Raw genomic sequence first — 16,395 nt, 5'->3', positions numbered from 1 at the left:
TTTAATCAGCATAATTCAAAAATATGCTGATTATTATACACTAATAGGTTGGGAAAAAGTAATTTCGTATTTCCTTCCCTTTTTATTTTAACTAAGTATATCTTGTTCATTATTGGTCATCTCGAATCATACGATAAAGCGTTGTAAATGTGTGATTGTATACTACAAACACTTTTTAGACAGTATTCCAAGGGGAATATATATTAATTTTAATATAATACCAATATTATCTCTGTACTAATGCTATTTAAATGTAGAAGGTTTTCTTCTTTATAGTAGACGTCATTACTTTTTGTTACCACGCATCCTTTTCTCAAAAAAAAACTAAAAGTCATGTGATAGTTGGCCAAATAAGTAAATTATACCAACTGCTATTTATCTCTTATGTAATCCAAAACTATCATTGTCAAATTACTACTCTACAATTTTTAAAATGAATTATATATATATTTTATAATATTAAAATCCGAAACTGTAATATAATAACTCTTTGTAATCTATATATTAAATGTGAATGTATCTCTGTGTGTGTGTGTTTGTCCGGAAATCACGTCATAACCAATGAATTGATTTTGCTCAAATTTGTCCTGTAGGTTATTAAGGCTCAAAAAATGATTCTAAAAGCTTCAAAAGCTTAATCATTTTTTTCTTATTATTGCCCCTGCGATAATTGTAAGAATTTACTGCGGACTGCCGGAGATCTAGCAGAACATTCTCGTTTTCATATTTTGGAGGACTTTGATTCCTATGAGGAGGCCCCAGAGGAAGATAAATACTATGAAGTTGAGGAAGGAGGTTTGTTGTTTTACTCTTTTCTTTCGAAAATAAGTGTGAGAAGTTTTCCACCATCTATGAAGAAAATACCATCTTATCAGGTCAATAAATCTTTCGATTGGAGCAAAAGAGCCGGGTTTCTCTTGCTCAGAGGAGACCCCTTGTTTAATAGGATAAGACATTTTTTCAGATGGAAATAAACATCGTCCGAATTTGGCATCTCTTTTTCGGATGGGTGGTTTGAGCAAGGAAAATCATCTCCAGAAGATATAAAATTATGCATCAATATGCTTAAAGTCAAAACCTTTGCTCGAATTATTCGCAATTTGCATGTTCCATCTTTGAAGAATACAATTGTATGACTACAGAGATGAAATCAGGAGAGTTGAAGGCATCGTTTCAGCATCGCTATTGCAGGCTGAGTAGTTTCAGTGCAAATCAAAATATCATTTATATTATTAAGAACCCCAATTCCTTCGTATATCCTCAGATAAGTGAATTTTGACCTCCGTATTTTCTTGAAGTGATCTACTCGCTCCTATAATCTGCCAATATATATTCTAGATCTTCGCTTTCAGTACCAAGTTTTCTCATGGAATTGGATAAGTGGTGAACACGAAGGTTCTCATACAGGATACATTTTTCCAGGGAAAATTGACCTTAAATGTGTTCTTATCCTGGAGCTTGCGATACATGATGTGACTGTATAATTTTTTAATATGAATTCAAATTACTAATAGATACCGTAAATAGTCATCCAAGTTAATCAAAACTAAAGGAACACGCCATTAATAGCAAACCACTTAACAAATAAATTAAGCTGCCAATTATCGATATATATTGTTACAATTATTATATATTAGACTATGCAACAAAATGAAGGTCTTAAATAAACCCACATTTAATATTGTTATTTAAGCCGTAGAGAACACGAATATGACCATTAAAAATTTCAATGGATATAGGTTTGGCCCTTAGAGCCTTTTTTTTTTTAAATCAAATTTTTAGAGTATAATTACGATTCAATGCTATATTTCGAAATGAAAGAACTATATAGATGAAAATCAAAGTAAATATAAATTGATACAAACATTTCAGCATTTAAAAAATGAATTATTCATTACTTTATCTTTATCAGAATTAATCAAAAATGTATACAACTACCAGAAATCAAGTAAAATGAAGTAATTTACTTAGAAGCTAATATCTTTTAATGGTCATTTTCGTGTTCTACGGCTTAAATAACAATAATAAATGTGGACTTCAGCCTGTGGGCCGAATGCTGTTTCATTGTGTTATCATTGTATACTAATTAGTTTTACTACATCTTGTACATTGTAGGAGGATTCTTTATGAGAAGATCCTCCCTGATGGGGATACATAAATGTATGAAGTGATTATCTTCCCATAAATGAATCTAAAATTTAAGAGCCAATAAACGCTTAACAACAAACAAGTTGAAAAGAAGGAATACAAATTCAAGTATAATTTATCAACTTTAATTCCTTCAATTTATAATGGACTATACATCCTTCATTTGAGGTAAACTCTAACAACTTAAGAAATTCCGAATTCAATACCGGTCTCTTCTGTAGCCTCTTCTTGAATGTTTGTAATGTATTTCATATTTTGTTCCTCCAGGAGGCCCAAACTGAGGCACAGTCCATATTGCTCCGCCTTCCGTAGACGAACGAGCGTTCTCCCTGTCGACGAAAAAGGGCTACCCAACTCCAGCAGGGCTAGCTTCGCCGACGATCCCACAGCAGGGAGGTCACGTGATCGTGATCCCATCCTCGTCGCCAATGATGCGTTTAAGGTTGTGTCTTGACAAGGTTGAGGAGAAGGAAACTCTTTATAAGGAGGAGAGATCCAGGACGACTGAGAGAAGTGAGGAGAAGGAAAGGCGTGGAGTAATAAGACAACGGTTAGTTAAAGGAACATCTGTATTCTTTATAATACAAAAACCCTACTCTAATTAATATACAAAATACACGATTATTTATACTACGTAAAAGACAGTACTTTAATACATAATAAAAGAAAATACAAGAGGATAAGAAGAACAAGGGGGAAAGAAATATGAAATACATTACAATGTTCCATCAATATCTATCGCCTGTAGTCTGGGGCGGCCATTTGCCCTCTTTTCCGACTAAAAACGAGTATTCCCTTTGCCGACCAGTATTGAGTTATTCCAAGTTCCGATATGTACCTCATAAACTTCCATCAATTTATCCACCTCCGCAGAGACCCCAAGATATTAATGCATGAAGGATTTAAAGATGGAGCCTTGAAGTTTGAAGCCTCGTCAGATAAAAAATTCATCCTCCTCAAGGACTTCCTTGTAAATTTTAGAATGATTCCTCCAAAACATGGGGAGGGGATTTTTTCAGGTGGTATCATCTGACAATACGCAGCAAAGCCATGCAGTACTTGTAAGGGTCAGTTGACATGCAGATTTTTTCTCTAAAATAACTTTTGATATGGTGTAAAAGCTCATCTGCTCCCTTGAAGGCAAGATGCAAAGTGGGCCATTCTCAGAAGACTCCCGTACCTTAATCTTATCATCTCATATAATTTCTCACTAAAATAACTAAACTATAGATAATAGTTATTTATTAATACTATAATTAATAGAATAGAATATATTCTATTTTCCATACTGTGACTCAAACCTAATATTTATTATTAATTGACAAATATATTCTAGTTTATAGCTGGAGTTGTTATTTTCTTGAAGGTAGAAATAATAACAAAATACTGCCTCTCGCGGACAAAAAAAATAAATTCTGACCAGGATATTTTTTCACCAGTTTATTATTTTCGTCTTCGTTTCGGTACTTGGCTTAAAGATTAAGCCATGGCGTATCAAGTGAAACGAGGGAATTGACAGCTGACAACAAAATACGTAGCGTATTTTTTGTGTTAGCGAGGTAACTTATAATACACATAGACATATTCCATTTCATTTCATTGTATTGAGGTCTTTCTTTCCCTAGAGAGTTTATTTGAAGAATGAATCAAATTTGAGATAACTTTAATGAGGATCAATTTTTTTTTTATTGATTGTTACGTTACACTTAAAAAGCAATTTAGAAGGTAATTTAATTATGAATGAAAAGGGTAATTTCGTAAATAAACATCTAAATTTTAATTAAATATTCCTAAATTGAACTAATATATTGTAGTATCATGATGTTGTTTTTTTCGAATTTCTATAATAATCAAATTAGATAAAATGTTTCGTGTTAGATCAATTTTCAGAATTCAAAAGATGAGTGTATCCCAGGCTCAAAAAAGCCAACCTGTTAATCACTACAATATATAGTGATGAAAATCGTCTGTATTTTGGGCCTCTTAAAAAAAATTATCCAGAAATCTCCATGGTAACCCTGACAATTTGAAGAATGAGAAAAGGGAGAAAGAAATAAGCAAAGACATCGGTATGAATGACTCCAATGTTGATCCTCAATTGTACACTGAGTCCAACAAGGCCTTACAATTGTAACTCAGCAACAAATCCTTTTATGAGAACACGCGAATGTTCTATCAGGGAATAATTGGATGCAGTAGGAAAGGAAGTTCACTACTCAGGAGTTAAATACTAATGAAAAGAGCTAAGGAAAAGAAAATTCATTTTTCAGATTACCAATTCCGAAAAAAGGCCAGCTAAAATTACACAAGATCTACATCACTAATAATATAGGTAGTTAAATGTAAGGATGTGAAATTTGTCGTATTCTATGTTAGTATACATTTTTTTAATGAGTAAGTTGGTAACTAGCAACATATAAGTACTCTTAAGGTAGGTTACCACATCTATCATGTACGTATACGTGTATAGATAGCTAATTTCTAAAAATATTGCATATTATCATCTTTAGACCTCAAGAATTCTTCCTTTCAAAATGAAGTTTTATGATTTAAAATGTGTCTTGTTAGAAGTATTGTAAATAGCATGGTACATTAAATTTTCGAACCACGAAAATTACTAACGTGCCATTTTTATATCCTCCAAACAAGAAAATTTTTAAATCACAGAACTTCTTCACATTGACAGGGAGAGTTGTGGACGTTTGAAGATTATAATATGCAAAGTTCTTGATAATAAATTATATGTATACGCGTGATAGATGTGATAACTCACCTTTATCCTAGTAGTAGTAGCCGGGAATTCACATAGTTATTATGCGTCGTCGAATAGACAAATTTTGTTTTAGAAAATATAGAAGCTAACTACACAAGAAATCCTCAGATTTATCACTGTTTTTCATGAGCATCTTCAAACGTAGTTACTCTATAGATAGATGATAGATGATCTCTCCTCAAGAATGAAAGAAGAATCATAACAGCTTGAGAAAAAACAAAAATACAGCGTTATGACTGATTGGTACTTTAGTCTATAGAGGGTACCTGTCTAAGCGTTAGCTGCACACCCTCGATGCTAAACGCAAAACGCCATCAAAATTCATTAATATGACTACATTGTTATTTCTTATATTAATTATCAAAAATATGAATAAGATATGTTTTCATTCAAACATGCATTTATATATTCATATATATACAGACAAAATTTGCTTTATTAATATAGATGTCTCCCTATTTTGACAATTCAAGCGTACTAGAGTAGTTTTGCCCGGCGTTGCCTGGAACATTAAGAAATCAAAATTTAATTCTGAACTCTCCTGCTTCATATAAGAGAAAAAATAAAGACCGTAAAATTTGCAAATTTGCGTAAATTTCCTGCTGCATGTTGGAACTGGATTTTATCTTTGCACGCATTTTTTATGAGGAGATATAGTAGGTTTGCCGGGTGTTACCCGGAACATTTCGAAATTAAAATTAATTCTGAATTCTTCTTCTCTTTTTAAAGGAGATTATAAGGTTTAGAGAAGAAAAAATATATTCAATGTTTTGGCCATGATATAGGGACTAACAAACACACACCCACACAGATACATACATTCGTTTTGGTGAGAATCCTGTGTAGAATGGGCATGTTTAAAAAAAAAGAAACCGAAATCAACATGGTAATCCTGACAATTTGAAGAATGTTTTGGAAGAGTTTTGAATATAATTGAATCTATTTAGGAAAGAATGTTCACTACTTAAGGATTAAATTATAATGCCAACTGCTAAGGAAAAGAAAATTCATTCTTCAGATTACCCAGTCCAAAAAAAATAAAAACAGGCCAGCTAAAAAATTCACCAGATTTACTTCAGTGGACATCTGCATTTAATATATGATTAGCGAGTAAGGAGGACCATAATTTTTATGTGATCACTGTCAATGGATACTTTTCATTTACACTCAAGAGGATTTACACAATTTTCACGTCCCTAACTACATAAGTTTTTTTTTAAACTGCAATCAGCATATCATTACTAGATAGTTAGTAGTTATGTATTGTTCATTAACAATATACGCATGTACAATGCATATATTTATTTATGTAACCTGCCAATTAAGCATTATATTACATCAATTTTGCATTCATTGATATTTGTGTGCAATTATCAACATATACTTGACAGTATAATCAGCATAAAATGAGTCCATAACTTACTTTGAACATTAAATTTTATAACTCTTGTTAATTGAACATGAGCAAACTAAAAAGGTATATATTATCTGCAAGGGGGTGACAGTCTGTAGCTTGATTTTTAAAAAAGAGGCCCATTCTCAGAAGAATTTTTACAGCGCACTCTATGTGAGTAACATACGTATGTTATTTTAAATTAAATAATATTGATAGTTGAATTATTTTGCCACCATACGGCGCCACTTTCTGTCACTTTTATTTACATATGAATATATTTAAATAACATTCATTGTGTTCATAAGAACATAAATTGACTTTGTAGATAAGTTGAACAAGGTCATAAAAACATTGGTTCGAAAAGATACCTCACGGAGATATCTAACTAGCACAAAAATGTAGGCCGTATTTTGTTGTCAGTTGTCATTTTTCTGTTTTTCTTCCACATTGTTACCTTTATTGTATCTCACATTAAAAGAAAAAATAACGCCAGAACTCAATTGGGAGTAGGTAACTTCTCTACAATGAAATTATTGTTTAATTATTCATTCAACCAATCAACAATCAACACAAGAACACTATTAATGGGAAAAGAAGCAGAAAAATCGACAGCTGACATCAAAATGTAATGTAAATTTGTATGTTAGTCACGGTGATATTTTGATAACACAAATATACCCAATGTTTTTGGTTGTCAGCTGTCGATGCCCTCGTCTCACTTGATACATCATGGCTATTTCAAAATTTATTATTTTTCTAAATAAGCTATTCAAGTTTTTCTAAAAGGACAGGAATACAATTTCTTGTTGATATCTCGTCGTTGACATAATTTATATATTGGCCATATTATTATTTATATTATGAAATTTTGGCTATTATATAGAAATACAAATATATAGCTACATTTTTAATAAAATATTACTAAGAAATATTATTATAGAATATCGAATAAAGATTTTAATAATATGAAATATATATACATATGTAATTCATTTTAAAAATTGTGAAAAAATAATATGACAATGATAGTCCGAGAGTACTTAAGAGATAAATAGGAGTTGGTACAATTAACTGATTTAGCTAATTATCAAATGATTTCAGGCTTTTTTCTGTTTCTTTTTGGACAAAAGGTTGCATAAAGATAACGACGTGTAGTGAGTTAATGCCGTGTCATCCCCTTACCAATGTTCTGAATGACAAGGATTGATTGAACTTTAATTAGCTGTTGTTAAAGTGCCGCGAATAATTGTCAAGAATTATTCAATTATAATTCTATTGAGAAGAATTGACTACCAACTGATTTTGGGTCTTTTTTATGTTTCTCATATACAATAAAAATAACGACATGACCTACGGTTGATTCCACTGTGAATTATTTTCTTTGATCCTTCATATTAAATCTTTAAAAAGAAAGAACAAACAGAAGTGTGTCATTAGCTCTTTGGAATTTTGATTCAATAAAATGAAAATAATCGTTTATAATGTAGATTATAATATTTAGAGATACGCTCATCACATTAGACATTAACGTTCTTATCATTCCTCATAAGTTAACACCTATGAATTGTTTTGCATATTTTAAGAATTGGATTAAGCATTCGTTAATTTAATTAATACTAATGCTTCACGGTTAACTTTGTAAAAAGGATTGTGCAATCAAGCTAAACAATTTCATATGAAATATTTGTGGGAGAGTTAAGGATGGTTTACGACATGCATCTCACTCTTTATATACGACAGAATATGTATACACAGTACAGAGCCATTGAATAAAATACATTATATGTAGTATTGTATTAGTTCTTATTTATTCGGTGCAGTTCGTTCCAGTCTTTGGATCGGTCCTTAAGGCAGTCCTTTCTTTGGGCTTTAAGTACTGAACATGATTAAAAAAGAAGAAGAAAAAGTTGTGTGACGTCATCAAGGACCGAACTTGACCGGAACGAGGATGAATGACTGCGGTCCTAAATAAGTCTGACACAGTTTACAGTTTTTATGCATTTTTAAAACAATTTACACAAAAGATAGGCAGTAATGCTTACTTCAGAGGGAGATGCTAACACCACAAAGACCTATTATTCAATAATGAATAAAAAAGCGCAAGCAACAACTATTTTTTCTTTTCTAATTTTAAAGTTACCGGGCCACCGTAATTATTTACTCTTTTCTATTTTGTAAACGTTGAGAAATTAAAAGTTAAATTTTTTTTTACAATTTTACTAAGAGAAATGTGTACGAGATCGTCTTTCTCGAGGCCCAGTTTACTTCCTAATGACTTTCTGGGACAATTCTGCGCGGAGAAGTGCTGCTATCTCAATCCTACTCGAACTGTGTCCTTATGGTGGAAACTAGGACAATATTTTCTTAGCAATCGACAGCTAATTATGTGTATTACAGCATTGTTCACAAGAAAAACAAAATACTCTTAACTTCTCAAAATTTGCATAATAGGTATGAGAAAATAGTAACGGTTGGCCTGGTATTTAATCTTGTCTGGTTAAGTAAATAACCAAACTTGAACATTGATTGGATCAGAGACATTCCAATTTTACCAAATAATACCTATTATACAAATATTTTGGAGTAAGTATTTAACTTATTATCTTGATTAAAGCATAAATTATTTTCTTAGGTTATTATAGTTGTAAAATGCTAAGAGATCGACTCTAACAAAAATTAACCTGATGCTGGTAAAGTCAGTTTTAGGAGAGACACATGCAGAACTTGCCACATTTGTTTGAAATTGAAATATAGAGAGTAATAAAGAGATTATAAGTATCTAGGTCAGAAAAAAGGTTCAATTTAAAAAAGTACTTATATAATAACTACATAATTTCCAACAATATATGATGCAATCCGTTTGGTCTATTTCTTTCGATACGCCTACTCAAATCACTTTTAGAGCTTTTTGATTTGATTTTGATTACCCTTATATATATTTACCGGGTGATCTATTGAAATCTCAACACTTACTAATTCAATATTTAACAAAGGTTGAGTGAAAGAAATTAATTCATATTTCGATATATTAAAGCATAAACAATTAGTTACAAAATAAAACGAACTTGAGCTCTTTAGCTACGTACAAGTCGAGAAAATTGCACTTGAACATCATTGACGAATTTCCATTCGCGCCTTCCAAGCAGTTGGATGTCTCCAGGACAAACCGTCTACAGTTTCAACACGTCCTAAACGTTGGAGAGGAAATATGGCTCTGTCTAAAAGGCCAAACTGGATCCGGAGGAGTTAAAGAAAACAGCCTAGAACCATTTCTTCAAGACCATGAGGACCCATGCAAAAGATCTTGAGATTTCATACCAGACTGTCTAGAGAGTTAACAAAAAAGTGGGTGTAAAGAGCCTTGTGACGGTTTAGAGGCCAATTTTGACACCAGCAATGAAAGAAACACATCTCCTCCGTTACAAGACTCTTTTGAATTAGCCTTTTGATTTCTTTTGAATTCTATTTTGACACTTTTGGTCTCCCTACAGACCTGACGCCAACCCCCCTCGACTACAACTTTTGGGTTCATGTCGAGGAAAAAGCCACTAGGAGTGGCTTGATTGACGATTAAGAGAGCTCTATTACACAATTATTTATGGTACTATTTTTTTTTAAATTCTATGTTAATGAATAAATTATATAATGTCGAATTTAAAAATTCAAAGTGTTTAGATTTTAAGGGGCCACTCGGTATATACAAAAGCATTAAATAAAGGCTATATAATTTTGAATCATATATATGCAATGCATCATCCTCGTTAATTACGTTACCCCTTCAAGCATTTTATTTATTAAACAAGGCAATTAAACACTTAACATCATCGTGTGTCGTCAATCATCAAGAAGTATCATAATATAAATAAATAGTATATATACTCAGACTTTCTAACCAATAAAAATGTTATCATTGGTTTTAAAAAATCATCTGTTTATACTTTTAAAAGTACTGACAGTTAAGTCCTTAATATTTGTGCATCTATAAATCTCTTCTGATATCTTATAAAATGGTTTCTTCCATATTATCCATCTATTCTTAGAGTTTCATCTCAATTCGATATTAGCGAACGTGAGTGACTGTATTTCAACTATAAACTCTAATTTTAAAGAATGAAATGTTAGGTACATTATTCCAATGATCCCAATCTGATAAATAAGCTGACAAAACACGATTCATATTTCGTTCGATGTTTTGTAACAAACTATCAAGTCTACTAATTGATTTCGATTAATCTAAAGAGTAAAAAAATTAAAATCTCAAGTCTTATTGCATATTTGAGTCCAAGTCAAGTCTCAAATCTTTGACTGTGATATCGAAAACCAAATATGAATTATTGAGAAAGATCAGAATCCGTAATTATCCCTTCTAAACTGAGAAAAATCGTGTTTATAATAATGTACCTAACCTTTCGTTCCTTAAAATTACAGTTTATAGTTCAAATAGTCGATTACGTTTGCATATATCGAATTAAAGTTTTATCCTAAGAATAGAAGGGTAATATGGAAGAAACTACAAATCAGGGTATAAGGTATCAAATCAGGTTTAGAAATAGACAAAGGTTAGGGATCTTCAAATATGGGCTCAAAGTCGAATTCGCCCCTCTGGTAGCCATTGAATTGAAATATAAAATAATTATTCTATGTATTACAAACTTGATACTAGTCTCAATTCACGTATCATATAAAATTTGTTTTAAATAAAACAAGTCCTTGAAAATAAATTACATATATTATTTGAACAATAATTAGCAAAAACATAACAGATCCTTATGGAGTACCTAACTCCTCTTCAGTTACTTAAAACATTTATAAAAGATTAATAACATTAAAAACCAACAATGAAATTAATTTAAGTTGACAACTCTTCAGAATCCAGGTCAATTAACATAATATGTACCATAGGTAATTAATTATCAATTATTACTACGTACAATTAAGGTCTCACTTTCTGATAATGAAACAGCTTTTGAGAATTGGCTTGTGACTCCAAATCTCCTTTTATGGCTCTATAATGACTTGCAACAAATTCGTAGAATTCGTTTTCTATTCGCCATATCTTTGTGTTGCGTAGTGCCTCAATAGTAGCCTCACTCACTGCATCTTTATGTCTGGTCTTTCGAACGTATTTCTTCGGACCAGAGCTCCGATACATTGTTCCTGCACCTTTGAAAAATTGTGGAAGACTCTTCTCTAAAATATCAATAAAACCCTCAATATCTTCAGTCAGCCCAACGAGGAAATAGCTTCTTGCAACATTCAATTTAGCTTGCTCAAGCGCCCAACGACTCCCTGGTTCAGAACACCGTCTAAAGTGTCCACAGAACCACGGGACTTGAATCCAAAGTTTTTTGGGATCACAGTCAGGAAGCTTTTTCTCAACACACTCGTCAAATGTGACTTTATCCCCCATTCGACTTCTAATTTTATTCACCCTATAGTCGTCTCCATAGCGGAGGAAGTAATAGTAAGAAACGAGGCGATCAATAGGTCTTCGGATCATGTTGATATAGAGTGGACTAAGGGGTGAACCTAAGCGTTCAAAGTTGAGATATGAGAAATGACCGTGGTAAAGGGCGGGGAGGCGTTTGCTCCAGGATGTTATGTTGTTCACAAAAGTGATTTGGTCTGGAATAAATTATGGAAAGGATTAGACATATAAAGATATGGAGCCCTGTGCGTGAGAAAACGAATAGAACCTTTGAGTGTTAGATAATGCGTGGATCGAGACACATTCACCATGAGGACACTGTAGCCTAATGTTTTACATAGAGTATAAGGAAGCTGCATCAAAGTTGTGGATGCAGTTTTAGGAATACGATTATAAATAAGGATTTTCGGTGTGGAGATCTTCGTTAAGGGAGCGGAAGTGGAATCAATAGCACCGTCAATACCTTGCTGGAATTTAAAAAGATACAGAGCTCCTATCAACAATCCAGCAAGGAGAACACACATCACAACTCGATTCCGCATGATTAATTCATATAATCAATTAATTGATTAATTAGATCCAAGCACCAAAATATACACGAAATAAAAATGTGTTCCTTGACGGTCATGTTATATTAAAAAATTAATAAATAATAACATGCACACACAAAAACAGCTGTTTATAACTTATATAAATATATGACGTCAATGGCTTTCTTCATTTAAAAGTGCCATAATGACGTGTTGTGACAATAAATAATATTTAATATTTATACCAATGATTTTTAAAACTAACTGGAGGAGCACAAGCTCAAATCACGCAACTTGTTGTGGTGAAAAACATCCTTTTTGATGATAAATTCCACTTGATCAACTCATATGAACTTTGTACAATGACGAGGCAATAATATTTGTCGTAGTTGTCATTTTATACCAACATCACTTGGGTACATTAAGGAACTCTTCTTTTTTTTAATAATATTTGAAGTCATAAAAAATTGTTTTTGACCAAAAAATTATGGATTTATTTAATGTACACGGCTCAAAATCAAAGTAGATATATTTTAAATGTTCAAAATATTATAAAGCTAACTATTTTAAGTGATGAATTTGTCCTTAAAAAATAATGCATAAACTTCAGATCGTGTTTGTAAAAGAGCATTATGTTGTAAGTTTCATTTAAATAATTAATTAACATGAAATATTATTATTAGATTGATCATTGGATACTAATAATTAATGTGATTAATTCAAAAGGTCGGTAGAGTCCAGTGTAGTTTCACAATGAATCAAATGGATTTGGAGTTGCATAATATAAATGGTTGGGTCCAGAGCTAATACCACAAAATATTATTCTAACTATAAATTACGAATAATTTATTTTTAGATGTGTGTAGTTTTAATGGAATTGTATAGGGGGGGGGGAATATTTCATTAGATTTAAATAAAATATATTCTAAATCCAAATCCATTCAACTCCGAGCATAAATACATCCGACTTTACTAACACATGGTTCAATTATATAAAATTACATTATTTTGATCCTTTTAAACTCATGAATTGGGGATATGAGTAATCGATAAAGTTTTTATGACGTTTTCTATACCATTCTGTTCGGCAACTAACATACAAATACATAATCCTCGTTATTAATTAATTACATCATTATTCAAAGATCAATGGAAGATATAATATTTTATATTATTTGAGTTAAACTTACAACATAATCTTGTACAAACCCGATTTGAAGTTGACACTTTATTTGTGAAGGGCAAATTCTTCATTTTAAATAATAAGTTTGATAATGTTATTTGAACTCACCCATCCCCTCCTCCGAATACTCCATAAGAACCAATTTCATAACTTCTTCCATACAATGAGACCTTCCATCTACTTTCGTGACCCTTCAAAGTGCTAATTAACCGAATAACACGGAAAAGTAGAGATCTCTTTCGTCCGTCAATGTATTCTTCGCTTCACTTCGCGTCTTCTCTTCCTCAGCCAATTAATATATTCTTCACTTCGCATCCCTACGCTTGACGTATTATAAATAAATAAAGGTATTATTATAAAAAGGTTGCGAGAGTTGAATTTCAACTATCCTCTGTCGCTGACAACAATTTGGGGATAGAAAGAGAAAGTATGACGTGTGGGCCAACTTATACAGGATACCATTTTTTGCTCCAAAAATTATTTTAGGATTTCAAATATTGTCCCAAAATGGAAGAGTAGCATAAAATACCACGTAAAGATGAGATAAAATTACAACTACGGCAAATAATATACCCTTACAATTGTACAAAGCTCATATTAGTGAACCAACAAGAATTTATCATCAAAAATGATGTTTTTCAACAAAACGGGTTGCGTGATTGGAGCTTGTGGCCCTCCAGATAGTATAGGAACATATTGATATTACAAAGTTGAAAGTAGAGACTGGTGATTACTGATTATCCTTTTTTTAGCTCTGTCTTTTATACAACTTAAGTAGCCGTACAGTTAGAGTCAAATCTTTTGTTTAGGAAAGGGATATTATATTAATAATGATAAAATAACATAATTTAATGTTATAATTCATAAAACAAATTGCTGATGCTCATGACACACGTAAACTCAATCAATTTCCTATTTCAATTGTATCTATGCGATTGATTATAAATAATTAATCAATCAAAATTAATTTCTATGATTACAATCATTACCAAAGATGTTACAAATATACTATTTGATTCAAATAAAGTAGGATATATTAATAGTTTACGAAAATTAATAATCTTAAATTAAATCTCAACCTTCAGTAGTGAAAAATGATTTATTTAACTATGAATTAATTTACTTAATATTATAACGTTGACAACTTTTTTCAGTATCCCTATTTATTTTAAAGTTAATGCTGCATTATTCAACTAAACCTTATTTAAATTGTGTCCTTTAGTAATTAAAAACTACTAACTAATGATAATAATAAAATAATATGTACCATGAGTTTGGAAGGAATTAATCTGCATAATGTAATCCATGTAATTACATCACTTATTGGGGGTGTTAGAAATGTCCTTCTGATGGATTAATGCATTTTATATCATTTCAAGTCAATGAATGCAATTCAGTCAGGCTAATATTATAGGAAACGCTCTACTTCCTTGATTTTATTTATCATATTATATAGTTTCAAATCATATGTTGTGGCCCATGACAATTATTTTTATTTATTTATTTTAAACAAAAAATATCAGTTTCACAAACTTTTATTCGATATTATTTCCTTGGAGATGGAATTTCATATGAAAATATATAATTATGATGTTTACTCTATACATGATATTACTTAATAATTTTAAATATATAGTCATTGATCCTTAGTAATCATAATTATTATTCGTTCAAGGCCTTCTTGGAATCGTGGGATTTAATCCTTGATAAAAATGGAAGTGAAAAAATTATCTTCAAGTGCGCAATCGTTAATTTCTTTCCTTTCATTTTTGTAAAAGAAATTACGAACACGTGATCAATTTTATCCCAATTTACTTGGTTACGAAAAAATATTCCACACAGATTAGGTCAAGGTTTATGGAAATACAAGGTTATATGAGCATAATGCGTATACGACTGATGTTTGACTTCCACCAGGCTTTTAATATTGACGTCATAGTGTACGAGTGGTTACTGTTTTGTCAAAATCTGTTTTTCTTGCCCAGCAGTCGGTACGATACATTAAATTGAAAATTCTAACAATAGTGACGTCATAAACTATAAGTGCTTGCGTTTTTTTGTCAAAATCTGCCTGTCGTACCTAGCAGTCGGTACAATACATCAGATTGAAATTACATGAATGTCTAATTAAAGCATTAAACCAAGTAGTACATCGAAGGCTAACGTCATTATTAGGGCAAAAAAATATATTGGCCAAAGTTTACCTTTTTGTCCAGTAGAGGTATTCAAGGCGTTACCTCGCTAACACAAAAATACCCTAAGTATTTTGTTGACAGCTGTCAATTCCTTCATCTCCCCTGATACGTCATGGCTATTTTATGATTTATTCTTTTTGATAAAAAAGTAATAAGTTATCACTTATCCTATACTCATGCTCCGCTTCCAAAAGAACAGGAATACAATTTTATGTTGATCACTCGTCGTTTATGTATGATATATATTAGCCATTTTATTATTTCTATGAAGAAATTTTGGCTATTTCTTCATAGAAATAATATAATAACTACTCTTTTAATCAAATATTACTAAGTAATATTATAATAGAGTATCGAATAAAATACTATCTTGATTGTAATAATATGCCTAATTTATAAATGGTGAAGAAATAATATGATAGTGATAGTCTGGGATGTTATAAGAGATAAATGGCAGTTGGTATGATTTACTAATTTGGCATAGCATCAGATAATTTTAGGCCTTATTTCTGTTTCTTTTTTAAAGAAAGGTTGTGTGATACAAAAGAGAGTAATGACGTGTATTATTATTTCAAGCATTGCAGAATCATTTCTTGTTTTCTCGTGAATGAGTCAAATACAGTACAGTTTCAACTTTTAATTACTTCATTATTCATTTACTTTTGCTTGAACAATTATGGAGAAGGAATTATGATTTTCACATACAGAATGGTTAGCAGGTTTCCAATTAGGAAGATATTTA

The 16,395-nt window shown here is 31.3% G+C and overlaps 1 protein-coding gene and 2 long non-coding RNA genes across 3 annotated transcripts; 1 reads left to right on the top strand and 2 right to left on the bottom strand.

Annotated features, from left to right (window-relative positions):
- Positions 1-425: 425 nt before the first annotated feature.
- On the bottom strand, positions 426-2,491 carry LOC139904761 (uncharacterized). Its single transcript, XR_011778935.1, has 2 exons — positions 2,355-2,491; positions 426-1,476 (listed from the first exon to the last, which is right to left on the bottom strand). It is a non-coding gene; the product is annotated as an uncharacterized lncRNA (long non-coding RNA).
- On the top strand, positions 1,475-2,779 carry LOC139904760 (uncharacterized). The gene is made up of 2 exons (XR_011778934.1): positions 1,475-2,316; positions 2,416-2,779. It is a non-coding gene; the product is annotated as an uncharacterized lncRNA (long non-coding RNA).
- An 8,248-nt stretch (positions 2,780-11,027) lies between these two features.
- Positions 11,028-13,752, bottom strand: Hs2st (Heparan sulfate 2-O-sulfotransferase). The gene is made up of 3 exons (XM_071886609.1): positions 13,567-13,752; positions 12,014-12,709; positions 11,028-11,942 (listed from the first exon to the last, which is right to left on the bottom strand). Exons 2-3 carry the CDS (start codon positions 12,285-12,287, stop codon positions 11,251-11,253), a joined length of 966 nt encoding a protein of 321 aa, XP_071742710.1. The 5' UTR covers positions 12,288-12,709; positions 13,567-13,752; the 3' UTR covers positions 11,028-11,250.
- Between the last annotated feature and the right edge of the window lie 2,643 nt (positions 13,753-16,395).

This window comes from Lepeophtheirus salmonis, chromosome 2 (genome assembly GCF_016086655.4).
Source record: "Lepeophtheirus salmonis chromosome 2, UVic_Lsal_1.4, whole genome shotgun sequence".
Taxonomy (NCBI): Eukaryota; Metazoa; Arthropoda; class Copepoda; order Siphonostomatoida; family Caligidae; genus Lepeophtheirus; species Lepeophtheirus salmonis.
Note: the sequence above shows the minus strand (reverse complement) of the source record. Positions and strands in the feature narration are given on the sequence as shown.